This window comes from Podarcis vaucheri (genome assembly GCF_965113315.1).
Source record: "Podarcis vaucheri genome assembly, chromosome: 9".
NCBI classification, from domain to species: Eukaryota; Metazoa; Chordata; class Lepidosauria; order Squamata; family Lacertidae; genus Podarcis; species Podarcis vaucheri.
The window spans coordinates 61034761-61052363 of record NC_138767.1 but is presented as its reverse complement, the minus strand read 5'-3'; the positions used below and the strand labels follow the sequence as shown (position 1 = coordinate 61052363).

Here is a 17603-nt window from a genome sequence, read left to right as displayed (position 1 = left end):
AAAAACAAAGCCAGCATTTAGCAGGGCTTTGTCAAAATCGATAGGCATAAAATCTAACCTACCTATCACCTCCTGTCTGCTTTTCTTTGTCTGATGTAACAGGAGGACAAATCGTTCTGATTTGGCAGCATTCCATTCTATCTTATCATTTCTGCGCATTTTATTCTGCCTGCATGTGTGTGTGTGTCCCTCTAAAATTCTGATGAGTGCATGTGCAATTTTTAAAAGAGGTCTAAATAGCAGGCCAATTTAAATGCATAGAAAATCCCCCCCCCCAAATGTTGAAGTTTCAGCTTCTGTCCTTTTAGCCTGACCCTAAATGGGCTTACTCAGAAGTCAGTTCTACTGACTTTGTTTAATGGCTTTTGCATGTGGCCTTCTTACACACCTTGAATCTCTCTTCTCCGCGCCCTCCTCGTAAAGTTCAGAAGAACTTTAATTTGTTTAAGGTTAAAATATGATTAAATAAAAAAAAATACACGATGGTACTTTAAAAAGGTGGGAGATAGGAAGCGAAATATAAAGGGAATATTAGAGAGAGGATTTTTATTTATTTTTTGCAGGTCATGCTTGTGGACTTCCCATAGGCATCTGGTTTAGGTACTGTGAGAAGAGAACGCACAATATATTCAGGTCTTTGGTCTGATCCACCAAAAGGCCATGTTCTTAGAGATGGCATCAACATTCATATTTCTAGAACTGAAAATACGAATCTAGCCAGTCTGTGATATTCACCTGAAATACGAGGCTAGTATTCTGGACCAAAAAGCTGTAGTCCAGATTGAATCTTAATACAGTGGTACCTTGGGTTACATACACTTCAGGTTACAGACGCTTCAGGTTACAGTCTCCGCTAACCCAGAAATAGTACCTTGGTTACAGTCTCCGCTAACCCAGAAATAGTACCTTGGGTTAAGAATTTTGCTTCAGGATGAGAACGGAAATCATGCTCCGGCGGCACGGCAGCAGTGGGAGGCCTCATTAGCTAAAGTGGTGCTTCAGGTTAAGAACAGTTTCAGGTTAAGAACGGACCTCCGGAACAAATTAAGTACTTAACCTGAGGTATCACTGTATAATAATAATCTAGTGGTCCTTAGTGCTGCTCTATCAATAGGTAAAGGAGGGAGAAAAGTCTCCCTCCACCTTTTGATGCCTGGTTTTTGCATGCCAGGCACCAGGAGGTCTGAGAGACGTCACTTCCCTAGGACTGCAGATATTGATCAGTAACACTGGGGAAACAATTGTTAATTGTGTGAAGACAGGAACATCTAATCTGCCCAGTGTTTTCAGTTACTAAGGAAAGTTTTCTATCTAAGTCTCCTATATCTCAATCTTTTGTCCTTTCCCATGCAGCAAACTAAAGCTCTGTGCCATCCTAGAATGTCATTCAGGATTTTGGTGGAATCCATCATTCTTCTTTTCCCTTTTTGTTAAAAGCAAAAAGCAGACTCGCCTTTGCAGAACGCCACGCATCTTTATCGAAAAGCCCACTTAGCAAACAGTGCCCACCTAGCTCATCACATCCAGAAGTTTGGTGGAATTAATTAATGCTGGAAAGCCAATTTCTAAAAGCAGGTGGGGGGACTGCAAAATGCATAAATGAATATTTTTCTACGCAGTTATTTTTGTATTTCTGAGACAGACTGTGTCATGTAATGTAGCTGTTTCCATGGCAACACTTGGTGACTCACGATGATTATGAAGCACAGCCCCAGGTAAGTGGTTCAGGTTCCAATGCTACCCTGCTCTTGGTTGTTTAAACGGATAAAGCTATTTCCATTTCCCCCCTTTTCTCCCTTTTTGACATGTGGATGGTCAGCTTGACATTTGAACTAGCATCCATAACCAGCAGGTTCATTTCATGTAATTTGCTGCTGGGCCTTTAGCTTGCAAGTGGGGGATGAATATCTGAAACATCCTCCACATTAAAAGAAACAAGTAGCCCATTCTATTGTGCGTAACAACCAAATAACCAACCAACCACCACCATCACCATGCCCATGTTCTCCCAGTAGGGTTGTCAGATGGCCACCCAGTGGCGTAGCGTGGGGGGTGCAGGGGGCGGCTGCACCGGGCGCAACATCTGGGGGTTAGGGTTAGGGGGCGCAAATCCACGGGTTAGGGGGCGCAAATTACTTGCCTTGCCCCGGGTGCTGACAACCCACGCTACGCCACTGTGGCCACCTAGAAATTTGCTCTGCCCCTTTCCAATCACCATTAAAAAGAAGTACGGGAAGACAGAAGGAATAAGGTAGCCACAAATTCAACTGGCTGACATTCAAGAAACCTGCACAACTATGGTCATGAATCAATGATTGGTAGTAGTAAAAGTGTGTTTAGAACTATCCTCTAAATCAGTTTACTCCCAGAGAGATGGAAGAGACTGCACTCAGTATTCTTTTAAGGAGAGGATGTGATAGGACTTAGATGAATTTGTCCTTAGGGAATACAAAACGCAACATACACACACGATGGCTGTTGAAATCTGTGAAGAATATGGGGAGGTTGCATATGTACTTGGAGTGGAGCAAGATACCATTCTTCAGAACCCCAACCCCATATTTCCAGTTATCTAGCTTTTCCAAACAGCCCTGTCATTCTTCCTTACAGAAGGCACCTTTTAGATAAAGGTCATTTATTAGATTTATTTATTTAGTACATTCATATTCCACCTTTCTTCCATTGTGGAACTCAAATTAACTTAAATTCCAATGACATTATTATTATTATTATTATTATTATTATTATTATTATTATTATTATTATTTCACAGCTGTTTTAACAAACGTGAAGGCAAAGAAACAAGTATAAAAACAAGGTTAAAAACAACCTAAAATTTTCACCGACACATGTGTGTGTTGTGTATGTATACATTTCAATGTGCATGACACCTAAAAACCTCACAGTAACTTTCTCACTTACGCAAGGTCGAGGAGGAGCACTGAATTAAAGAATGACAAACTTAAACTAAACCACCAAATCCAAACACTGGGCAGGAGCTTCTCCCGCACTGACGCTACTCATTCTCCTTTTCAACGCAGCCACAAGTGCTCTCCTACGCCAGTAACCAAACTGCTCACCCCTCCGTCAGATATTGCTGTGGCTGGTTATTCTGTGTTATATCATTTATTGAATGTATGCAATTTATTGAATTATGTGACAAGGACAGCTTTCATGATTAAAAATGTCCACTATTTTGGGGGAACTCTGTACACCAGTGGTTCCCAATTATGGGTCCGGGGCCTCCTAGGGGTCTGCAGAACGCACCCAGAGGGTCCGTGGCCCCATCCCTTGCCTCCCCCTACAACTATTTTTTGTCATTTTTGCATGGTAATATCACAAATTTTATGGTCTTTTTTTTTTAACTATACCTAAAATCATTTGCTTATTAGGGGCCAGCCCACATTTTGTTTAAAAAATTGCTTTGCAGAGGTAACTACCATAGAGCATGAGCATAGCCAGGACTTTTGTTGGGGGGCAGAACCTCAGATTTGTATTGATTGGGGGCAGCTACCCCCCTTGGCTACACCCATGCCATAGAGTTATCAAAACTTTCAAAAGTAGGGGGTCTGTGGCTTGGCTTTTGAAAAACAGGGGGTCCTTGGTAATTAGCTATAATTGGGAACCACCGCTGTACACAATTACTTTCTCTTGTGCATAGCAAGACTACAAGCATTCACTGGCTTCTCTTATAAACAGCCTGTTTAACTCAAAGCAAGTTGCTTCCAGAAAGCAGACAGCTCATGTTGACGGAGTCTAATAGATTTTGTCGTAGTCATAACCCTGCTGCTAATGGACTCATTTCCGAGTCTTGTAAATGTTTCACAAGCCTTTTGTTACTGCTAAATTCTGTTAAATTGCTATTAATTGATGCTATGCCAAAGGGTCACCTTGTAGATTCCAAAGATGCTCTGTAAACGGCAGCGAGAGTGTCCAGAAAGCAGAGGTGAAATAGACTCACATTAACATATGTCTCATGGTAGTCTAGGACACTGGGTGTGTATATTGGCTACAGCAAGGGATAGTGACACCTGAAGTTCATGCTCACATACTGTCTTTGATTTTGGACACGCCTTTAATCATTTGGCTGCATGGAGCATGCCCATGAAGAGCTTTGCTTTATTTTTCAGGTTGACTAACTGAAGGCATGCAATGCCAGCAAGCCATGTAATAACTGTGCTGACATTGCCCTGATCTCATGATGGTATGCTTGGCATGAGTCACCGTGGCTGATCAAATCAGAGGATAGGAAGATGTACAGAGCAACAGGGTACTTTCCCCTAATCTGCTTCTAGTTTCCAAAGAACCGAAGAACCATGCATAAGTGTCTAAGGATGCACAACTGTCACACATGCTTCCAAGTGTTTGCCACATTCAGAAAACAGTGAAAATCACTTTACAAAGATGCATAACATTTGGTGAAATTCCTTGCACAAATGTGTACATTAGTCAAAGTGGTGTATGAAATAATAATAATAATTTATTATTTATACCCTGCCCCTCTGGCTGGGTTTCCCCAGCCACTCTGTGTGGCTTCCAACAAAATATTAAAATACAATACAGTCATACCTCATGTTACATTTGCTTCAGGTTGTGCGTTTTCAGGTTGCATCCCACGGCGACCCGGAAGTAATGGAATGGGTTACTTCCAGGTTTTGCTGCTCACGCATGTGCAGATGCACAAAATGATGTCATGCGCATGTGCAGATGTGGCAAATCGTGACCCGCGCATGTGCAGACATGGATTGTGTTCTTTTCAGGTTGTGAACGGGCCTCCGGAATGGATCCCGTTCGCAACCAGAGGTACCACTGTAGTCCGTCAAACATTAAAACCTTCCCTAAACAGGACTGCCTTCAGATGTCTTCTAAAAGTCTAGTAATAATAATATTAATAAAGACTCTCCTCCCTGAAAGAGAGGGGAGTGGTTGTGGGCGGGAGCCCGAGCACTGCCCAGCAGGGGGCGTGGCCCCCTGCCTCCAGCTCACCTGGCTGGCGCTCACGCCCCCCCGGTGGCCACCCAACCAGGTGCCGCGGAGGGGGCGTGTTCAGCAGCCTTTTGCTGCAGCGCCAGCCTCTCCCTGGCCTCATTCCTCGTCGTCGTCCCCTCGCAAGTCACCCACCCTCCACTCCCTTTTGGTTAGGGCTTAGGTCATTGGCCTTGCTATGGACCTTAGGTTGGTCGCCCTGGTTGCCCGGGGGGGCTGGTAGGAGTTTTTCCATTTGGCATTAGGCTTTTTGGTTTTTTCGCCTACCTCGTAGCAATCGTCACAACTTTTGTGGTATTGGTGGGTAGGCTAGGCATTGGAATAATGTGTTGTGGTGTGTCGAAGTGCTAGGTGTGGCCATCGCCTATGCCTTCATTTTTTAGGGGTATTCCGTTAAAGGAATCTGGGGGTCGTGTATTCCGTCCGATGCCTGCTTGGCGGGAGGCCATGGCACGACCCTCGGTGACAGCAGGGGTGACCCTATAGTTGGATTAGCATCAACAGGCTCCACCTACTGGTGAATAAACCCACTTGTTTCGATCTAATGCCTAAGCCAATACCTTTTCATTGCTGTAATCAATAAAGTTGTGGCCTTTTCTAGCCCATCAACCTTATATCACGTGTCCTTGTGTCTTCATTTCACTTTACGGGGGTCGGGTCCTCGAACCACAATAATAATTTTTATTTATACCCCACCCTCCCCAGCCAAGGCCGGGCTCAGAGCGGCTTACAAGCAATAATAAAAGCAAGTTAAATGATTACAACTTAAAAACAAAATTAAAAATACAACATTAAAATATTGAAACATTAAAATATTAAAATGTAGCCTCATCGCAGGAGGAGAAGGAAAAGAAAAAAGAAAGAGAGGGAGGGAATCAAATTGGCTCCAAGCCAAAGGCCAGGCGGAACAACTCTGTCTTAGTAGTTGTTTTTCTGGTGGGAACGTGTTCCACGGGGCGGGTGCCACTACTGAGAAGGCAAAGATGAAAATTCACGCTAACGTTCTGAAGAATTTTCATGAGGATAATTTTTTTTAAAATAAAACCCACAGATTTCTGCAGAAACGCAGAGAACTTGTTTAAAGATGGAAAAATCAGAAACTGAGAGGACTGAAATTGGCAGACTCTTCCATCCCTCCTACTGAGCAAGGCTGCCTGAGAGTCAGGGTGAGACGGAAGTCAGAAGCAACACAGACTACAGAGTAGGGATTTGAGGAAGAGGCAGTGGAGGGAAGCATGGCCCTTAAGAACGAATGGGCTGTAGAGAAACTGGGGCTGGTACAGATAAATACCAGCCTTCTTATACAAATAACTTTGCTGTGCAACATCTGACAAACTAGTGCAGGGATCTCTAATGTAGGGATGGGGAACCTGTGGCCCTCCCAAGTTGTTGCTGGACTCCAACTCCCATCAGCTCCAGCCAGCATGGCCAGTGGTCAGGGTTGGTAGGAGCAGAAGCCTAAGAGCACCTGGTTCTCCAACCCTGATCTAGTGACCGTGCATTAGAGGACTTCGTTAGAGCACCGCAATAGAGTCTCGTGTGCCAAACTGAAGCAGAACATGACGTAGAATATGCACGCATCAGAATGGAAAAGTTGATTAGCTGCTCTCTACAATCCCTGGAACTTTTAAAGCATCAATTTGACTCCATTGTTAAGAGTGCCCCGAGCAGCTAAATGCTAATCAAGTTTATTTGAGAGGAGAGATGCCATAATCATGTTCCTTGTCAAAGGAGAAGTGATTGGCTTTGGGTTCTTTGGATTCTCTTGGCCTTGCGTGTTGGGATTTATCCATTTTTCATGGACTTTCCTGAAGGGATTCCTTAATGCCTTTACTAACTGAGTCACTCAATCTCGTGGCAGCTACGCAGCATTTCCATCAATAATTTCAGCATGCCATCATCCCCAGGCGGTTTTCATTTATGTCAACCGTGCTGCAGTTTGATTGCCCGTTGTTACCAAGGCTGATTGAATCATCCATGGAAGTCCAACATTCCTTTCTTATTTCTTAGTTCTAGTAGAAGAGCATATTCCTGCCATCTCGTTTATGTCCACATCATGTTATTGTACACAAAAGGTGCGTATAGTTAAAGCTATGGTTTTCCCAGTAGTGATGTATGGAAGTGAGAGCTGGACCATAAAGAAGGCTGATCGCCAAGAATTGATGCTTTTGAACTATGGTGCTGGAGGAGACTCTTGAGAGTCCCATGGACTGCAAGAAGATCAAAGCTCTCTATTCTGAAGGAAATCAGCCCTGAGTGCTCATTGGAAGGACAGATCCTGAAGCTGAGGCTCCAATACTTTGGCCACCTCATGAGAAGAGAAGACTCCCTGGAAAAGACCCTGATGTTGGGAAAGATGGAGGGCACAAGGAGAAGGGGACGACAGAGGACGAGGTGGTTGGACAGTGTTCTCGAAGCTGACCAAACTGTGGGAGGCAGTGGAAGACAGGAGTGCCTGGCGTGCTCTGGTCCATGGGATCACGAAGAGTCGGACACGAGTAAACGACTAAACAACAACAACATGAGGTATATCAGGGGGCAGCATTTCATTGGGGAGGGGAATGAACTTTTTGAGGCAGACAAGATTCTCAGTAAGTTTTCAAGGGTCGTTCTTGGACCAATTCAAAGTAAAGCTGCAAATGTGAAAAAGAAGAGTAGGGTAACCATGTTTGTTGCTGCTCTTAATAACTAAAGCAATTAACTAAATGGTCACCCTTCTCTTAAGCAAAGGTGTGTTTTTTGGTGTGTGTTTTTTGTATTCATACCTGATAACGTACACCCATTTCAGTGTTTATAATAGGTACTCCATATGCTGGACCAGTGAGTAGGCCAAAAATAAATATGTTTCCAAGATAATAGGTATTGTTATGCTTTTATACACAATATTGGAGTGGATTTTTTTTTTTTGATGCGCCTAGTCTAAATGGAGGTCCTCTTTCATAATAAAAGAATAAAATACAGGTGAGTATGCAGGCAAAGGACTAGAAGCAGGAAGACCTGTTATCAAATCTCCACTCAGCCATAGAACCGTAGAGTTGGAAGGGACCAGAAGGATCATCTAGTCCCATCCTCTGCAATGCAGGAATCTTTTGCCCAACATGGAGTTTGAACCCACAAGCCTGAGATTATGAGTCTCCTGCTCTACCAACTAGTACATACTCAGCTAGTACAAACTGGGTGACCTTGACAAGTGCTGAGACCTTGCAGGGCTGTTGTGAGGATAAAAGGGAAAGCAGGGAGAACTATGTGCACCACCTTGAATTTCTTAGAGGGAATGTAAGAGGCCAAAGGTCCCATCTAATCCAGCACTCTGTTCTCACAGAGGCCAACCAGATGCCCGTGGGAAGTCCACAGCAGAACTGAGTGCAAGAGCACTGTCCCAGCTTGCAATTTGCAGCAACAGATGTTCAAAGGCCTACTGCAATGGACATAAAACACAGCTATCATGGCAGGCAGCCATTGGTAACCTTATCCTCCATGAATAATAATAATAATAATAATAATAATAATAATAATAATAATAATAATAATAATTTATTATTTGTACCCCGCCCACTCTGGGCAGCTTCCACAGAAACCAAAAATACACTAAAATATCACACATTAAAAACTTCCCTGAACAGGGCTGCCTTAAGATGTCTTCTGAATGTCGGGTAGTTGTTTATTGCTTTGACATCTGATGGGAGGGCGTGAATTTGTCTAACCCTCTTTTAAACCTAAGTTGGTGGTTTTACTTGGTATAGTGGGGGGTGAAATCCCCAAAAAGGATGTCACTTTTTTCTGTATGCTACAACATACAGCTGCGAGAATATTACTAGCGAAGAATGGGAAGAAACAAGATTTATCAACTATTGAAGAATGGCAGATGAAGATGATGGACTATATGGAACTTGCTGAACTGACTGGGAGACTCCGAGACCAGAGAGAAGAGACGGTGGAAGAAGATTGAAAGAAGTTTAAGGAATATTTGAAAAAAATATGTTAATATTTAAATCTTAGAATAGCTTTGGAAGTGGATATAAGCTGTAGGGTTAGAAGTAGAAGACAGGGTATTTTAAAATAGTATTATCTGTAAGTAATGAAATGTGAAGATTTTTATGGTTAAAGTAAGTGTGATAAAAAATGGTTAGAAATTATGATATATGCAACTGCTAAAGATGAGGTAAAATGAAAATCAGATGGAGGGATTTGGGGAAACCCACCTAACAATGTTTAGAAAAAATAAGGACAATGCAAGAATTTGTTTGTATTGTTTGTTTTTCTGTTTGTGTTTTTTTCTGTTATAAAATGAATAAAATTTTTTTTGGGGGGGAAATAAACTTAAGTTGGTGGTCATCACTGCCTTTGTGGGAGTGAATATTTCTTTTGTCTGTCCTGAATTTTCCACCGTTTGGATTTGATATCCTGCTTTATCACTACCCGAAGGAGTCTCAAAGCGGCTAACATTCTCCTTTCCCTTCCTCCCCCACAACAAACACTCTCTGAGGTGAATGGGGCTGAGAGACTTCAGAGAACTGTGACTAGCCCAAGGTCACCCAGCAGCTGCATGTGGAGGAGCAGGGAATCAAACCCGGTTCACCACATTACGAGTCCACTGCTCTTAACCACTATACCACGCTGGCTTCATTGGATGTCTCTGAGTTCTAACCCTATGAAAGCAGGAGAAAAACTTTTCTCTTTTCACTTTCTCCTCACCATGCATAATTTTATATGCCTCTTACTTGCTTACATCCCTTCTTACTTGACTTTTCTCCAACCTTAAAAGTCCCAAATGTTGTAATGGCTCCTCAGAGGGGACTTGGTCCATTGCCTCGGTCATGTCGGCTGCCCTTTTCTGAACTCTTTCCAGCTGCATGATATCTGTTTTGAGGTGAAACGACCAGAACAGTGCACACTATTTCAAGTCTGGTAGCACCACAGATTTTGAAAATGACATTATAATATTGCCTATTTCGTTTTCAATTGCTTTACAAATGACCGCTAGCATTGAATTTGCCCGTTTCACAGCTGCCACACAGTGTGTCAACATTTTCATCAAACTATCCACCGCAACACCAAAGTCTCATTCTTGGTCAGTTACTGTAACTACAGACTCCAGGTGTGCATATATGTGAAATTTAGACATCCCCCCCCTCAATGTGCACTACTTTATACTTGCTTACATTGAATCGCATTTGCCATTTTACTGCCCATTCATTCCGTTTGGAAAGATCTTTTCAGAACTCTTCACAGTCCCTTTTTGTTTTAACCACCCTGAACAATTTGATATCATCAGCAAACTTGGCTGCCCATTCCTAACTGTAGACCATTTATGAATCAATCACTTTCATCTGCTCCTAAGTGACAGATTAATTATTTTGATGAGTAACAGATTGTGTCTCCACTTTTATGATGCATTGTTCATAAGGCAAATATTCTGTGATGATAACTATCTATTACTGCAGAAAACCAGCCTTTTGGCTTTACACTCAATAGCAGTTGTGAAGAACCTATCTGCCTAGTTAGAACACAGAAACATTTAGCCAACAGCTCTTATATTCTACTAAAAATTGGAAAAAGTCACTATAAAATATTCTGGCTGAACTTGGCGTTTCCTGCAAAGAGGAAGTGAGCAGGTATCACCTGTTAAATGCCAGCTGTAGTCTAATCCAAACACATAGACTTTGCCACTCATTCCAGTGGAAGATTGGCTCTGGCAGTACAAAGGGATACATGCAAAGGGATACATAGTTGCTCCTCCCATTGAAGGGGGTAAAATGAGAAGCCTAATCTTAGGGAATGCATGTGGGGCTCTCAATTTGTGCAGCAACATACCTTCTTGGCATCCTTCGGTCTAAGTCTCTACAACTGAAACAATCGGGAATGCCCATAAAACAATTGGGTAGGTTTAGGGGGGAGAAGGAATGAAGAGTGCTGCTTGTTGCATAGACTCACAGAATTGTAGAGTTGGAAGGGACCAGCCCCCTTGCAATGCAAGAATCCTTTGCCCGATGTGGGGTTCCAACCCATGATCCTGAGATTAAGACTCTCATGCTGTACCAACTGAGCCATCATTCCCTCTCGCCTGTAGACCAGAAATTCACTTGAAAGCATGGACCTCTGTACAACCAGGAAGGGCAGGGTATAAATAAAAAAATATTTATTTATTTATTATTACAAAATGCCAGAATAGTTAAAATGATGAAGCTGGTTGACTCATGGGCCCGCTGCCAATTCTCTCTAGAGCAGGGGTGGAAAACTTTTGGGCCTCCAGGTGTTGCTGAACTACATCTCTCATCAACCCGAGCAACCATGGCCAATAACCATGTGGTCCAACAACACCTGGAGCACCCAGATTTATCCACCCATGCTCTAGAAAGAAATATATCGAAGCGCTGTCCCCCTGCAGATCTCTTCTGGCTCCTTCATGCAGTATCTATGGGATTTTGGGGCCAGGTGCATCTAATATTATTGACAGGTGTGCTTCAGGTGCATCCAGTAGAAAAGGCAGGCATATCCATTAAAAAATTTATGGACGCTCCAGGAATATTCAACAGCAAGGGCAGGGGCAGAGCTTTGCCTAATGGAACAGGGAAGAGTGAGCTAATTTTGTCTCTCTTGAAACTCAATTGCACCCAGCTGTGGCGGAAGTGATGCGCTTTGCATTTCTACTAGTAAAACTAATCTGCTAGCTTGGGCAGCACAAATGTTATAAGTCCTTTTAGACCAATTTAATTGCCCTGGGGTGAACATATCCTCAGATGCTACAAGGCATGTTTCTGCCACCTCAGCAAAGAGTAATGTGAAACCTTGGCATAGGACAGCCATGTTATGAATCATGCTGTCCTGAAGACCTAGGAGAAATATTGCTGGTGTAAGCAACACAAATAAATCCCACAGCAGTCTTAAGAGTCCCACAGTGACATTCTGAGTCCCTTCAGCTCCCAGTGAAGTTAGCAGAGCACTCCCAATGCTTGGAAGTTCACGAGCATCTCTTATAACAAGGCCTTTAACTCTGCTAGGGACAGTATTATTTCACCGTGCAATTACACACCCAGGCAAGGAGGTTAATGCAAACTCATGTCAGGATCAACAAAGCATTGTTTACAGCATTGTGCCAGAAGGAACCAATTGCCTTGTTCAGAGATCCTGACCTTTGTCAACTAATCATAATTTTGCTCCTTAGAAAGGTTGGGATAGTTTCAAACCCTGTCCTTTGGGAAACATAATTCTATCTAGATTGGAAAATGTTTCAGCTGTGACCATTGTTTTCTTAATGAAAGAAACATTGGGATGTACCACATGACATGTGGTGAAACATACAAACTATAGCACTCAAACCTTAACCCTATGAGATTTTATAGCTAGAAAACTCTAGGTAGCTTTTCTTGTGAGTTAGGTAGTTTGTCTTGTATAAGTGCTGGTATACAACAGATAAGTTGTATGCATGTGTGCATGTACAGTGGTACCTTGGGTTATATACTGTCAGAGCTGCCACCGGATCCCAGCTCACATAGGACCACGCTAGCCAACGTTCACTTTATAAGAGTCTTTATTGAGTTACACGTTTCATTTCTGAACTGCAGCGTGCAGCTCTACACCTTCCATCTTAGGTCGGCGAAGTCTCGTCTGACTCTCCGCCCCCTGTGCACCAGCTTAATACCCTAGCCTTGCTCCACCTCCTGCGCCTCTCCCTGCGTCTCTGGGTCCCACTGCTTCTCCTAGTCTCCTCCCTCCTAGACTCTTCCGACGCTGAAGACCCCCCACTTCCTTCCTCCTCCTTTCGGCGGGCTTTGGGACCCGGCTCCCTCTCCGGGCTGCTTGCTGCGCCAGTTTCCTCTGCATTTGAACTTGGCGCGCGCGCCCAACTCCCTACTTTCCTCTTAACCGTCGCCTCGCTCTCTGAGGAGGGCGTGACCACCCCTGACGCGTGCCCTCCCTCCTGCTGACAGTCTCCAGCACCCGATGTCTGGCTAACTTCCTCCCTGCTGCTCTCAGTCCTGAGCGTGGGTCCCGACTTCCAGCTGCTGCTCTCTGAATCCCCTCTGTTCCCTTCCTCCTGGGGTGTCCCCCCGGATCCTCCCCTTGCTCTGCTCACTGGGGCTCCCTTTTGGGAGTCCTCTGACTCACTGCTTAGGCTTGGAGATCTCGGGTCGTCATCATCACTCATTCTCCCTTCGGATTCCTCCCCCTCGCTCTCTGTTTCCTCCCTTCTCTGCGTCTCTGCTCCTGAACCCCTGACATATACGCTTCAGTTTACATACGCTTCAGGTTACAGACTCCGCTAACCCAGAAATAGTACCTCGGGTTAAGAACTTTGCTTCAGGATGAGAACAGAAATGGCATGGCAGCAGCAGGAGGCCCCATTAACTAAAGTGGTGCTTCAGGTTAAGAAAAGTTTCAGGTTAAGAATGGACCTCTGGAATGAATTAAGTACTTAACCCAAGGTACCACTGTATAACCAAAGCAACAGGCAGCCAGGACAGATTTCTGGGCAGGAACATGTAGAAGAGATGTCCATGTGCCATTTTCCGCAAAGGCTTGTGCTGCTTAGAATTAGGAACAGCCAGGGGATGGGGACCTGATGATATAGAAAGACAATAAAGATGGGGGTGGTGGTGGTGGGATACTGTGAATATATCTGTAACCATGACTGCTAAAAATAATCTTGGATTAAATTCAGCACTGACAAAAAAATAGTTGTACAAATTGGCCCTGAAGACTTCTTTGTGCAAAGCTATTTACTCAATGCAGGAAACGAAAACATATGGAGGTAGGCAGGCAGGAGGCAGGCAGGCAAAGTAAAACACCAGAAGCCTGCTTCTTCCCCAGCTGGACTTCCTCTTCCCCACCACAGGGCCATCTAAGGCCAACAGGCCTGTGATAAGGAATCCAGGAGCAAGAGTCATGCAAACTGCCTGGGTCTGTGCTAGCTGGACTTTCCCCTCCACTCAACAGGGGGCCATCTGATCCAACTGCCTTGTGGGAAATAACATCAGCTGTTAGCTCCTGCTCAAGCAGAGTGGGGCGGCCTTTGTTTCCAAGTGCATGCCTCTAGCTGCATCAGTTTCATATTTGTAACAAATAATGTTGGGTAGTTGGCTACTAGGGAACACCCCAGTGGTAGCAGCCCAGATACTCTTGCATGGTGCACATACTATGCATATACTCTGGCTTTTGAAAAAATTGAACCAGGTGATTACTTGTTTCCTTCCCCTATGTCTTTCTTTTCCCAGGCTTTTAAATCTTAAAACTGTTTTGTTGTTTATAAATTTGTTGTTTCTGGAGTTTGGAAATCTGTGAAATGTTTGGTGCTGCTGTTGATCTTTTATATGATATTTAATTTTTTTTTAAGGTTTTAATTTTGCATATAATTGTTTTATTGTAAGGCACCCAGAGAACTTTTGTCACTGAACAGAGTATAAATACTGTAAACAAATAAATGTGAGAAGATTTGAGGACTGTAGTCATAAAGCGGCATATAAATCTACTAAATCGACAATAAATATTGCATGGCCCTCATTTCCCAGCTGCAAACAAGACACACCAATGGATATATTCTAGTAAGCTTTCAAACCCATAATCTGAGTTGTCTCTTGAATAAAGTCATCCAGACCTTCATACTTAATTCTTGTCATTGTTTTTTTATTACTCAGCAGGAGTCCCTCAAGTCAGCACTGATATTCAGCAATCATCATTCAGCAGTTACTGTTCATCTTCACAAGAGACTGTCAAAACACTGTGGGGTGGGGGGGTGGAATCAACAGGCTTCTGTATCTCCAGTAGCAATTCAGCTGCCAACCCTTCCTAATGAACCAAACACTGATTTAGCCCATCACTGAATAGCAGCAATAATTGGTTACCTAAATATGATCAGCACAGTCTTAAAGTAAAATGAAATAAATATGGCTTCTTAATATAAATATTCCCCTCCATCACCCGCATACCAAGTTAGATCACTGCAACGAGAGCTGCAGTCGTTAGATTACAGGAAGCTACCAGTTGCATACCAAGTCCTATAAGCTCCATGCTTGCACCCCTTTTTTGCGCTTGCGCATCCTTTCAGCATTTGATTCCCAAAGATCAACTGGCTATCCATTCAGCTCCCCTCTTTTTATTCTATTTCACCCCAATACAATTGCAGTTTAATTTCTTATCCAAATCAAACGCTACAGGCGGCGAGAGCGGAAGAAGCGTAGAAATACCATTTTAAAAGCCTAGGCACAGGTCGCTGTCCGCGGTGCTGAAACCAGCTCGTGACCTGCGGCGGCCGGCAGGTGGCGCCGTTCCACATTTGGAAAAGGTGAGGCGAACGAGGGGGCAGCAGCCAAAGTCTTCCCCAAACTGATTTCTCCAGCACACCTCAGAACAGGACGCCACGACATTAAACTCGACAAACGGCCAATCTCTCTGCAATCTCAGAGAGCGCCTTGCGTCCCCTCCGCCCAATGTTATTTATTCCAAGAGCGAGTACTCACCATGTTGACTTCCGAGACCATATCTATACTGGCAATCTCTATTCTCATGCCAACGTCAACGGGAGAGCCTGGAAACGGAAACAGGTGTTTGTTTTTAATGGCCAGCATTCAAAAGGGTTGGAAGGTCAGGACTTCTGAGCCTCAAGTGCGTCCTGTACCTGTTCACGTGCTTAAACGTTGGCGTGCTCTTTTTCATGTCTGACGAAGAGCTGTGTGAAATCTGAAAGCCTACCACCCGACCCCAGCAAAATCCGTTTATATAAGGACATCGATTTACTGAATCAATTTAGAGCCCACACGTTTGGAGCATGTCTATAGATGTCCGAATGTGTGTATGAGGGGAGGGGAGGGAAGAGAAAAGAGAACGTGCCCATATTTTGCGAAAGGAATTGGCTACCAAAGGGACCCCTTTACCCGGCTGATTAGAATTCTAACCGGCCCTTGCCTCTGACCCTACAGGGACCGGCACGCAGCCTGGTGATTTCCCCTTGTAAACAAATGCGAGGAGACTCACCTCCGAAGTCCGGCCTCAGGCGAATGTCGTATCCTTTGAGTAATTTGTCCACGGTCTCTTTCACGTAGGACATGTTGCTGGGCTCATTCAGGCTGAGGGAGAGGGAAAGGATTCAGAGCGAGCGCTTGAACGCACACACACAGGCACCGACGCAGCCACAAGCAGGATCCCGACCAGCCTCCCAGCAGAGGAAGAAGTCCACGGAGCTGAGCTCCCCGGAAGATGAGGTCCATCATTCAGCCCATCACACACACACACACACACACACACACACACACACACACACACAGACGTCCTCTCGCGCCCAAGCGCCAATCTCACCTCTTGGCATAGCAGACCATGGCTATCATCGCCGGGAAGAGCAAAATCCCCACGCGCTCCCGCGGCCGAGCTGCCCACATTCCTTCCTCCGGGTGGAGAGTTGCTGCCTCTTTCTCCCCCTTCCCTCTCCCCACCCCCTCCCGCGAAGATTCAAGGGATGTAACTTTCAATCCACAGGCAGAGCTGTGATGCCGGAGAGAGAGCGGCGCATGCGCCGAGCTGGCCCAGTCTCCGAAGGCACCTTTGCGCCTTGCCAGCAATGTCCGGCCAAGCGAGCAACAGCTGCGGCGGCGGGACCTTGGGGAGTTCCCTCGTCCTGCGCCCTGGGCGCACCCAGCGCTTTCCCCGCCTGTCTGGGCAGGGTGGTCCGGCTGGTTCCAAAGGGGAAAGCGAGCTCTCTACGGAGCGCCTGGGCTGCTAGAGGTCGCCGATCTCCGAAAAGCCACGGGGGCAAGGGCGGGGGGGAAGTTGTCCAATGGCAGCAGCCGCCCCCTCCCCAACCTTAACCCGCAGCCTCCTCCTTCCACATGCCATCATCGCCTTCCCTGCGCGCCCTCCAGGACCTCCCTTCCCGTAGCAAAGGGATGCCCAAGGAGGCAGGCACTTTGAACCGGCAGCGTTCAGGTGTGACCGTGAAAGGAGGAGAAGAACATAGGAGACGCCACCCATTCACCCACCGGAGAATCTAGCCTAGGACTGGCGGGAGGTGGGGCGCGTGGCAAAGGTCTTTAGCTGCAGAAGTGGACCTTACTGTCAAACCCAAGTCTAGTGGCAACGAGCAGCACTTTTGTGTGGATTTTTTTTAATGTGTGTGTGCGTGCGCGTTTGCTTAGAGAAGCTCCAAATGAACTGTTTTTTGGGTTTTTTCTTGCTCCAAGGGCTTTTGGTGGTTTCGTTTCCAGGGGAAGGATGAAGGGGAGTTCCATTGATTCCCGCGGAAACTTAAGTCATGCCTGACATGCCCCATTGGTTTTAATGGGACTGCAGGTCCACTCACTTTGCATGGATCCAGCCCAGAGAGTTTTGTTTCTGAGACAGGAGGAGAGAAGACAGTGAAGGGTTTCATGCGTTATAAATGGGAAGTTGTGGAAATGGGGAGAGGAGGGGGTCTTTCCGGAAGATAAGTGGAGGGGGGCATGGGCGTAGGGAGGATTTATTTTAGGGGGGCAGGATTAATGTTAGGGGGCAGGGTTTATGCTGGGGGGTGGAACCGAGTTATCTGCGATGCAATTTTTCAGTTAGTTACATACTTTCATTTATTTACTTGATTCAGAGGGGACAGCTGCCCCACTGACTATGCCCATGGACTGCATTGGGATTGAAAG

General features: G+C 45.1%; 1 protein-coding gene across 1 annotated transcript in view; it reads right to left on the bottom strand.

Moving 5' to 3' along the window:
• The window catches only part of GABRB1 (gamma-aminobutyric acid type A receptor subunit beta1), a 102943-nt gene extending 86291 nt beyond the window's left edge, over window positions 1-16652 (bottom strand). The window contains exons 1-3 of the mRNA XM_082238265.1: window positions 16279-16652; window positions 15958-16049; window positions 15444-15511 (exon numbers count right to left, since the gene is read on the bottom strand). Coding sequence (XP_082094391.1) covers window positions 15444-15511; window positions 15958-16049; window positions 16279-16358 — 240 coding nt within the window. The 5' untranslated portion in view covers window positions 16359-16652. The remainder of the gene's footprint in view (window positions 1-15443; window positions 15512-15957; window positions 16050-16278) is intronic.
• Window positions 16653-17603: the final 951 nt, after the last annotated feature.